The sequence below is a fragment of the Pteropus medius genome, unplaced genomic scaffold, assembly GCF_902729225.1.
Source record: "Pteropus medius unplaced genomic scaffold, Ma_sr-lr_union100, whole genome shotgun sequence".
Lineage (NCBI taxonomy): Eukaryota > Metazoa > Chordata > Mammalia > Chiroptera > Pteropodidae > Pteropus > Pteropus medius.
Genome location: NW_024340699.1, coordinates 15,506,718 through 15,517,228, shown reverse-complemented (window position 1 = coordinate 15,517,228; position 10,511 = coordinate 15,506,718). Strand labels below are relative to the sequence as shown.

General features: G+C 66.9%; 1 protein-coding gene across 3 annotated transcripts in view; it reads right to left on the bottom strand.

Annotated features, from left to right (window-relative positions):
* Positions 1–408: 408 nt before the first annotated feature.
* Positions 409–10,511, bottom strand: part of GRIFIN (galectin-related inter-fiber protein) — a 25,042-nt gene continuing 14,939 nt past the window's right edge. Inside the window, exons 2-5 of one of the 3 annotated variants that reach the window (XM_039879017.1) lie at positions 1,553–1,632; positions 1,299–1,458; positions 802–968; positions 409–568 (exon numbers count right to left, since the gene is read on the bottom strand). In XM_039879017.1, coding sequence (XP_039734951.1) covers positions 553–568; positions 802–968; positions 1,299–1,458; positions 1,553–1,632 — 423 coding nt within the window. In that variant the 3' untranslated portion in view covers positions 409–552. Of the gene's footprint in view, positions 569–797; positions 969–1,298; positions 1,459–1,552; positions 1,633–10,511 lie in introns of those variants that run through there. The other 2 variants (XM_039879031.1, XM_039879026.1) reach the window with 2 other exon arrangements.

Here is a 10,511-nt window from a genome sequence, read left to right as displayed (position 1 = left end):
TTCCAGGTGGGAAGAGGAGAAACAGGAAGGTCCCTTCCCTCCCCCCACAGGAAGCAGGGCGAGGAGGAAGCTCAGGGACCTCCCAGCAGTCTGTCTGGGACTAGGAAGGATACACCCCAAGGCCAAGGCTGGAAGGGTGTGGGCTCAGTGGTCCTGGGGGAGGACCAGCTGGGACCTTCTGACGCGGGGCCAGGAGCCCCCTCTTCGTCTGACCTCACCTGACACCACTCCCCGCCCAAACCTATGTCCATCCGGGCCCCACCCCAGACCTTCCGTGTCTCGGGGGTGAAGGGGTGGGGTCGGGCCACCCCAGGGCACACGCCTCAGTGCCCAGCCCCTAGCCCCGGCGGGGTGTCTGGGGCTGCGTGGACCACCCCAGCCTGGCCCCTCACGGCAGCCACGCTCCTGCAGCCTGCTCAGACTTTATTGAAGGTGGAGCTGCAGTGGGGTCCCCGGAACCACAGGCCCCTCCCCCCACCCTCCCCGCGGCGGGCTCCGCTGGCCCCTCGGGGGCTGGTGGCTGAGGCTCGCTCCTGAGACTTCGGGCACAGCTCAGTAGCCCCTATCCCTGTAAGCGTCCAGGACATGCTCGGCTCAGCCCGGCCTCAGCCAGGGACAAACGGGCTGAGTGTGGACAGGCTTCCCGAGGGGCGGGTGGGAGGACGAGCTGACAGCCCCCTCCAGGGCTGCCGGTGGCCCCGGGGCCCTGGGCTGGGGAAGGAGGGCTGGGCGGGGGCGGGGGCGGGGGCGGGGAGCATCTCCCCCAGCTCAGGGGGCCTGGGGCAGGGGCGGGGAGCTTACCCCCAGCTCAGGCCCCTCCTGGCCAGCTCCACCTGAGCCAGGCGGTGGTCGCTCAGCACCTGCACCCGCGTGACGGCCGCCAGCGGCCTGTGGCGGTGCGCAAACTGCATCACTTTGTGCTCCTGGGCGTGGACGTGGAAGTGCTGTGAGTCGGAGCTGACCTCCATCTGGGGACAGGGCGCCAGTGACCCTCGGCCTGCCCGGGGCCTGGGCCCTTCCTGATCCTGGTCCAGCTCCGCATGCCCTCTGAGTCCCCCAAGCACAGCCAGGCGGGCCACGTGGGCCCCCCGCACGCAGGCTCGCCCGGATGGGAGCTGAGTGTCCCCGTCCTCGCTCCTCAGACCCTGTAAACATCCCCTGGGTCCCAGGCGGGGACTGTGGTGTCACTGGGCCCCAGGGGACACAGCGAGCCTGAGAAGCAGCCAGCTGGCCCCGTGAGTCCAGGGACGCCCCACGCCTGCCTCCCTGCCCCACAGGCCTCCCCTGCTCCCCGTCACCTCAAAGGGCTCCCCCAGTGTCAGGGGGAAGACGCTGGACACCTCCTCCTGGCCCCAGCGGCCAGCCTGGAAGTTGTTGCCCACCATGGTGGCACTGGAGAATCGGGGCTTGATGTGGAAGGCGATGTCCCCCGCCTCGGACAAGAAGTTGATCTCAAACCTGGGGGGCATCATGCGGTCATGAGGGCAGCAGGCGGCCGGGGAGGCACCCCACCCCAAGCCGAGGAGGGGCCCTGGGAGGCGCTGTCTCTTACTTGTCCTCTCCGGCATCAGTATGTCCCTGGACCAGCAGGCTCCAGCCTGGGACCAGGCCCTCTGCACAGAAGGCTTCGAACTGCGGGCAAACAAGGGGGACAGAGGCCCGGGGTCCACGAAGGCCACCCCCAGCCTCCCCGCCCCAGCACATGCTCCCTACAGGCCCTGGACCCTGGGCATTGCGCTCCCTCCGAGATGGGGTGGCGGGGGGCTCAGCGTGGGGGTCCGATGGGAGGGAGGCTCTGCGGGCGGGGAGCCCCAGCTGGCCCTGACCCTTCTCCCCGAATCCGGGCCTTGCTCACTTGCAATGCCATCTCTCCAGCCGCTGCGGCCTGGCAGAGCGAGCTCCGAGATATAGGGCGGGGGCTGGGCGGGGGCAAGCCCCCCCCCTAAAGGCCGACAGGGCACTCTGCCCTTCCCCGCCCCCAGGCCCTCACTCCTCCCTTCTTCCTGGCCTCCCATGGCCCCACAGGCCCCCCATTCAAGCACCAGGGACGGGGGGACAGGCTCAGACCCCATTTCCTCAGGGTCCCATCTGGCTCCCAGACTTCACTTCTTAGGGTCTCGCAGACGCCCTGGGAGGCAGCTTCTCCCCCATCCTCGAGGGTCCAGCCTGGACTCGTCCTCCAGGGTCTCGACCTGGATCCCAGGGACACGAGCCCACTGGTTTGGTCAGTGAGGTGGGGGGAGGGGCAGGCTGGCCTACCATAACCTCTGCCCCGGCCTTCGGGAAGCCAGGTCTGACCACCTGACCCCCTGGGGCCTCCAGCCTCTGTCGCCTGCCGCAGCCCTCCCCACCCCGCTCCCCCGCGGCGGCCCCAGCTGGCTCAGCTGCCCCTGGCCGAGGTGGGATTAGGCTGGGCGCCTGGTCAGCGCATTCCAGAGCAGGCAGAAGGGGTGGAGAGGGCCTCTTTTGCACCCCGCATCCTGCGGCCCCTCTTTGCTGAGCTGGCGTGGGGGCCAGGCCAGGTCTCCCCAAGCTTTCAAGGCAGCTGTGGGCACCTCTTGGCTGCATTGTCCAAGGAACTGGCTGGACGAGGAGCCGGGCTGGGTGCGTGGAGCACCTGGGTGCCTGCCGTGTGAGCGTGCGGGTGCGTGCGTGTGAGCACGCGAGTGCGGTGAGTGCGTGTGAGTGTGCACGTGGAGCTGTGGTGAGCGTGGAGTGTGAGCGTGTGGGGAAGGTGCACACAGGAGCCCACACGTGCACGAGGCGGGCGTGAGTGGCCCCCGCCGTCTTGGTCAGGCCCCGGCCTCGGCCCCGTTCTTGCCTGTGGCTCCTGGCAGGGTGACCCTGGAGCCTGGCCTGTTCTCACGCGCTGGTCGGGTATTTTTTTGGGGGGTGGGGCGGGGCTCTGCAGTGTGGGACAGTGCAGAGGCCACAGCTCAGTGCTGTCCTCCCGGCCGGGCACCAGCCGGGCCTGCAGGGGGCAGCCCTGGGCAGCAGAGGCGCTGCAGGGCCAGCCCGCCCGCTGTGGTCCCGGCTCAGACAGCCGGCCCGCCCGGCACATCCACATCTCCGCCCAGCCTCGCTGCCCCGGGGTCCGCAGACGCCTGGCACCCCACTAGAGGAGCACAGCAGGGGGCGGGCCCCCATCCTGCCTCCCCACCCCGCTGCCCTGTCCCCAGTCGGAGGGTGCCCAGACTGGGCAGGCCTAGCATCGGCTGCTGGTAGGGGGGACACGGAGCCTGGGTACAGTGTGGGCCAGCGTCCAGGGCACAGGGCCGGGCAGAACACGCAGTCAGGGCTCCGGAGCAGGCTTCCGCAGCTCGGTGACCTTGAGCCAGCAGCCTCTGGGCCCCAGTGTTCTCAGCTGCACACTGGGCTCGGCGGTCCTGCTCCCGCTGCCCCCCTCTGCTCCCGTGCCTGTCCCCTGGGTGGGGGAGGGCGGCCTGGGGCCACCACAGCCCTGGACCATCATCTCCAGGGTCAGCAAGGGTGCCAGTGGAGTGACCTGGGGAGTCAGCTGCCTGACTGCAAGGGCCCGGGGCTGGAGCTTGGCCCCCAGGGGCCCTGGACAGGCACCCGTGTACTGCTGCCCCGGGGAGACCCTGGCCTGGGGTGAAGAGGCCTCGGCACCCCCTGATTTGGGCAGGCCCGCCCCTCACTGAGCCCAGACCCCCCATCTCAGCTGTGGGGGCTTGTGTTGTAGATACCCCCAGGGGCCTCAAGGGGGCAGGGGTGAGCTCTGCCTGTTTGCCGGCCTGGAGGTCTCAGAAGGCCACACCTGGGACGAGGCAGGCTCCGGGCCTCCACCTGCACCACGACACCTGTACCTGCATGAGTGCACACCTGGCCAGGCCTGTGGTCTCACCTTGTCTGACTGTGGCTTTGGAAGGTCGCCCACACGGGGTGGGAGCTAGGAGTGGCCAAAGCTCTGTGACACCAAGCACTCAGGAGGCCCCGACAGAATTGGGGGATGGAGAGAGGGTCACGGGGGCCCTGCGCGGCCGGCTCAGCCCAGCAGGCACGCCCCGACGTCATGGAGCCTGGGTGGGACCCCAGCAGGGCCTCATGGGTCGGGGTGCCCAGTGGGCAGTGCCTCTGCCCTGCACTGCTGGCCGGCCAAAGCTGGCGCTGTGGGAGCAGCCTGCCCACCCGGGGTCCAGGATCCAGAAGCCGCCCTCCCCAGCCCGGATGCGTGGTTTTGCCCCGGGCAGTCAGCTGTCACGGGCTCCTGAGGACATGGCAGGAGCTCCACCCAGCTCCAGGGAGGACCTGCACCTGGATGGCCACCTGGGTGGCTCGCCCAGCCTCGGCACCGCGGCCTCCCTCACCAGGTGGCGCCAGCACAGCACTGCTGCTCAGAGGTGCCGGGAGCTAGACCCCGCCCCACGGCACGGTGCTAGCCACCCTCTGCCGGTGCCCGGCTTTCTGCAAGCTCAGCACGAGCACCGCGCCCAGCACCAGGAGGCCGAGACTGTCATCCCCGTGTTACAGAGAAGGGTGCAGGAGCTCAGAGAAGTTAAGTGACTTGCCGAAGGTCACACAGCTGGGGAGTAGCAAAGCCAGGATTCAAACCCAACAGTTTGCCCCCTGGACACAGTCCTCAGGCTGGATGGAGGGCTATCAAGGTCGGCTTCCTGGAGGAGGAGGCACCTTAAGTGGGTTTTGAAGAATGAGTAGGAGTTAGAAGTGGGGCAGGGGAGGGTGCTGCAGGGAGTGGCACAGCAAGAGCAGGGCCCAGCAGCGGGGCTTCGAGGTCGCGCAGGGTCTGACACACCCCAGTGGCCCCAGGGGTGTCGGCCACAAGTCCTAGGAACAATCTAAGGAGGATCGCCCCATCGTTCTGGGTGGCCAGCACAGCCTTCATGGGCCTTCATGGGCCTCCTGGCCTCGGGCGCCGCTGTGCCGACTTCGGCAACGAGGAAACTGGGGTCCGAAGAAGAAAGCGCCCCACAGCGCCACATGAGGGGTGGCGGCCCCGGGAGGTTGGTGCAGGCCCTGGGCGCCCAGTCCAGGGCCCCTTGCAGCCCCCCGTCCCCTCGCACCCCACACCCCTGTCCCAGGGTGAGCACCAGCCTGGCCCACCAGTGGCGATTCTGGTGCTGGGCCAGGCTGTCCCCAGAGCCCCTCTCAGGCTGCAAGGCCCCCCCCAGAACCCCGTCCCGGACTCGTGCCTGATAGCTCTCACTGATGGCGAGGCCAGCCTGGAGTTCTCAGCCCTGCTCGTCAGAGAGGGGGCGCCGCTCCCACGGGCAGCGCAGCACCAGCCCCGGGCACGGCTTCGGGCCAGCTGTCCTCCGGGTGGGCACTCGGCGGCCTTGGCACGCAGGGGCTCGCTCTCCTCCCCACTGCTGGGCTGCGCCCTCTGGGTCAGGCTGCAGAGCGAGGACGGCTTGAAAGCACCGGGCCGGCATGACACAGTGGGGAAGCTGAGGCCCAGGAGGCGAGGGGCTTGCTGGGAGACAGCGTGGGCAGCCGCGAGGGGCACCGAGCTCTGGCCCCTGCTGCCCCACCTTGGCAGTGGGGCCCACCCCAGGCCAGGCCTTAGTGCTCACATTGTCACACACCCCAGGGGACACTAGGACCCATTCTACTTCACCTCCCGCTTTGTAGATGTGGTAACTACTGCTCAAAGGGGAGACACAGTAGCCCCAGTCCTCGCTCTGAGTCCCACCCTGCAGGGAGGGGGCCGGGCTGGGGGCAGGGCAGAGCCTCCCCCAGGCCCCCCATTTTCCCGGGTCCTCCAGCTCTGCTCCCCGGGTCAGCATCTGTTACGAAGGCCCCTCCCTCTGCCATCATCGAAGTAAGCTCACCCCCACTGGCGTGAGGGCTTCCACTACGCTGACGGGGAGACAGGCCACTGTGGGCAGTGCATCTGCCACCCCGTGAGTCACTGCTGGGAACAAGCCTCCAGGGGTCACTAGGGAGCTTGGGCCAGAGCACATGCCTGGGAGACTCCACAGGCCTTCGTGGTGCCGGGGCTGAACCTCCTGGTGGCCCTCCTGGGAGGGGCTGTGGGAGCCTCGAGCCAGGCCCCACGGTGAGTGACCCATTGATGGCGGCCATCGCTGAGGAAGCTCGACGAGCCTGCTCAGCCATCTGGGCTCTGTGCCACCGCACGACAGCCGGTGGGCGGCCTCGCGGCCGGGCAGGGCAGGGCAGCCGGCGGCCGGCTGACATCTGGCCGGGAGGGGACACCGTAATGACTCTTCCAGAAGGAGGCTGGGCCCCGGCAGCCACCAGGGACACAGGCTTCGCTGGCCTTGCAAACAGGTGGTGGCAGCCAGGACCTGAGGAAGGGAGGGTTGGGGATCCAGTCAGACAAGACAGCGGCTGGGGATACGGGGCCGGAATGGAGATGGGGTACCCGAGCCTCGAGGGCCCTGTAGCCCCCGCCCCCAGCGCCAGGCCGGCTCTGTCGACAGGGGGCCACCGCTGGCTGCTCTGTGACCCGGGACCAAGACCTTCTCCAGGGCTGCGGGGGAGGGGGGACCAGACCCACTTCATCCCCAAACATTTACAAGGCGCCGACTGCAGAGGGAGAGACGGAGAATAAATAGCTGAGCAAATGGAATATTCTAGAAGGTGACTCATGCTAAGAAGAAAGCGAAATCGGACAGCAGCACTGAGCTGCGTGGCCCAACAGCCGCTGACCGCACGTAGCCGTCGGGCGTCTAAAGAGTCTGAACTGAGATACGAGTGTGACGAAACCCCGGACTTAACAAGACGCGCTGCAAAAACTCGCGTCAAACGTCGTGGCTAAGTTTTACATTGATCGCACGGTGAAAATTAAAATATTTTGGATCTGTTGGGTTAAATAAGATACGTTATTAAAATTAATTCCCCCTGTTTCAAAAACTTTTTTTAACGTGGCCACTAGAAAGGTTTTAAGTGGCTCCCGGGCTTGTGCTCTATTCCATGGGATGGAGAAGGCGGGGAGGGGGTTCGGGGGTGCGAGGCGAGGTCACAGATCACCCCAAAAGGCGGAGGCCACAGCCCGAGAATGAGCCCGCCCCCGCCCTGGAGGCCTCCCGGGCGGGCTCTGGCCAGGCACAGGGAGGGAGCCGCCAGCCCCCACCCCCCCCGGACGCTTTGGGAGGTCATGCTGTCCCCGGCCCCACGGCACACTCCCTGCACCCCCTCCGGCCAGCGCCACATGCCCCTCGCTCGCTCAGGCCGACCCCGCCGGCTTCGAACGCTCCCGCCAAGACTATTGGGAAAGGCCCAGGGGAGTCGCCAGCTCCCAAAATAACCTCGCACCAGTTCCGAGACATCTGGGCGGGTGGGGTGCTGGAACCCGGAGCTGTGAGCAGCACTGAGCCCTGGGCGGAGCAGGGGCTGGGAACGGGGACATGGGTGGGGGACGGGGATGGGGAGAGAGACTCGGAGAGAGGGCGATGGCGGGGGACACGAGAGGAGGATGGGGGCCCGCAGAGGCGCGTGGGGAATGCGGTCCCAGAGAGGGGCGGAGGCAGAGGGACGGGCGAGCTCGCGCCCCAGACCGGGCAGCCCCAGCCCCCTTACAGAGGAGCCTCCCCCGGACACCTGCAGGCCAGGCCAGCCTCCAGAGGAGGGAGGGGGCTGCACCCCTGAGCTGAGGTCTGGCCTGCTGGGTGGCTGAACAGGAGGTGGGTTTGGCTGTGTGGTCCATGCAGAGAAGGGGACCCCCTGGAGCGCCCAGGGCCCCAGGAGCCCCATCTGACGGGGTCGGGCCCCACAGGCCCTCAGAGGACCCGAAGGACTCATCTTGCAGCCTCCCTGTTTTCCCAGAGGGGAGCCCGTGGCTCGGAGGGGCCGGGTAGCTCGTCTGAGGACCACAGCACGCGAGCGGCAGGCGAGGACGGGCCGGCCGGGTCTCTTCCCTGTGCCCTTCACACACTTGGTCAGCACCCCCGCCAGCGGGCGAGCAGGCCCTGGCGAGCAGGCCCTGACAGAACGTTCTTCCCCGCCCTGGTCCCCGGGGGCTTGGGAACCGTGCTCTGAGCGGTGTGGCCAGCACCGGACAAGCCTAAGGAATGGCAGGGCAGGATGAGCTGTGGCGGAGAAACCGAGGCGGAGAGGGGCCGCCTGGGGAGCCTGGTCCTCCCCGGCCCGGGGCCCAGCCTGGGCTTCTGAGCGGAGGGCACCAAAGAGTGGTCTTCTGAGATTAAATAGTCTTTGCTGCGAGACTCACCCAGGTCCACGTGGCCCGGCCATTCGTCCATCCAGCGGACACTGCTAGACACTCCATGCGTGCCTGGAGTGGCAGGCAGAGCGGGCATGGAGCACAGTGCAGACGGAGGCCCAGGGCGCTGGGGCGCTGGCCTGCGGCCACCGGCCTTGGAGGTGGGCAGCCATGGACTGGCCTGGAGTCCGCACGGGCGGGGTCGGGACTGGCTCTGCGGGGTCTGGGCACCCTACCACGCCCCCCCCCCCGCCCCTCGATGTGTTGTGACTTGTTTCTCAGGACAGAAAGTCAAAGCAAAGGAAAACCACTGTGTGTAACTTCAGTGGGGACGGAGGGCCGTCTGCAGGACAGGGAGCGTGAGCAAGGGCCAAGTTCAAGGAGGGAGCGCCCACGAGCTACCCAAGGAGGCAAGCCGGACGTGGGAGGGGCAGGCTGGACTCAGGGCGCCCACCTGGCTGAAGGATGCCTGTCACCTGAGGCCCAGGACAGAGCCTGGGCACCCTCAGGGGAGGGACAGGAGAAGCTAGATGGCGGTGGAGGCCGGCGGGGAGCGAGGCCGAGGGTTTCCAGGGTCCCCGTGTGACGGGCAGGGCCCCAGGCATGAGGCCTGCGGGGACGGGGTGGGCTGAGCACTGGGGACCTGGGCAGGAGGCAGTGGGGACCCTTCTGCCCCCTTTGGCTCCTGTCCCCTCTCATTTCCTTCTCCCTCCCATCCCCGCCCCCTCCCTGCCCCAGACAGGGGTTCAGGGCTGAACCCAGCGCGCCAGCTCACGCCAGCCACCAGGACCACCCCACCCCTGCCCCTGCTCTGACTGCTGCTCCCACTTCCCCAGGCTGGGACGGGACACAAGATTTTTTCAAAAACATTTCCTTTGCAAAATAATCCTTCGAAATATGTTTTTGGAAACAGCTCCTGATCTGAACAGGAAGAAGTTAATTACAGTCCCTCCCCAGAGGGGCTCGTTGGAGGAAGCCCGGTGGTCAGAACCGTGAGTGAGGGCTGGGACGGCCAACTTCGCTGTCACCCCCGCCCCCACCAGCCTCCCTGCCCCACGGCACTGCCACCCCCCACCCCCTGTCCTTGGCTTGGGAGTGGCCCAAGACCCTCAGCCCACGGATGGGGAGACGGAGGCCCAGGAAGGCCCAGGGACACGGCCAAGCGCGTGGGTCTGAAGCAGAGCAGGACGGAGCCCCCCGCCCACCCTGCTGCCACGTAGTGTCCACGTCAGAGCAAGTTTGGGCCGGTGCGGACATACGTGTCTGTGTGCACACATGTGCCTGCATGTGCGTGTGAGGTGAGTGAGCGTGTGCCGCGGCAGGGTGTGCTGCGGAAGGCACGGGTCTGCACCGTTGGCTCAGCTGGAGGTGGGCGTCCACGGCCCTGACCCCTCACCCTGCCTGGCCACCTCTCCCAGGTGCAGAGAGGCTGGCTGGGCTAGGGTCACGAGAGAAAGAAGATGGGGACCAAGCCCCCTGCAAACGGGGACCACCTGGGCTGCCGTGGGGCCGAGACGAGGTGGGTGGGCCTAGACCGCGGAGAATCCTCAGTGTTTCTACGTCCATCTCGGTGGCTCTGATGCTCATGGTCCCCCCAGGAAGTTTGAAGCGTCTAAACCCTGACCTTCGGTTAGCCCTCCAGCCGGGGGCTCACCAGCCCGCGTGGCACCATGGCTCACCTGGGTGCAAACCCGAGGATGACCCAGCATGATGACCCCCACACCTCCGCTCGTCCTGCACCCCTCTCTGCGTTCGTTCCCATTGGCTGACGGAACAGATGACCACAGAGTAGCAGCTAACACGACGGACTTCTCATCATGCGGTTCTGTGGGTCAGCCGCGGGTCTCGCTGCTGGAACCGAGGTGTGGGCAGGGTGGCCTTCCTTCCGGAGGTGCTCGGAGCTCGGAGAGAATCTGTTTCCTGGCCTTTTCCAGCTTCTGGAAGCCGCTTGCATTCCTTGGCTCATGGCCCGGCCCCCATCTTCAGAGCCAGCTCTGCTTCTGTGTACACGTCTCCTCCGACCTGTCTACTTAGCAGGACCCCGTGGCTGCTCGGGGCCCACGGACGGCCCAGGACCCTCTCCCCAGCTCCGGGTTCTTCACTCAGCACGCCCTCTGAGCCCCTCTCACCATGCGACGTAGCGTTTCCACAGGTCTCAAGGATTCGAGTGGGCCGCACAGGGGGAGCCGTTCTGCCCGCCACGTCCCTCCAAGTGTCTGTCCATTTGCTCATCTATCTATTCACTTCTCCGGCCATCGATCCCCCGATAAGTTATTTATCCATCTGTCTTTCATCCACCTAGCCATCCTTTTGTATACTCGGCCACCAGTCATTTATCTGATCACTCATC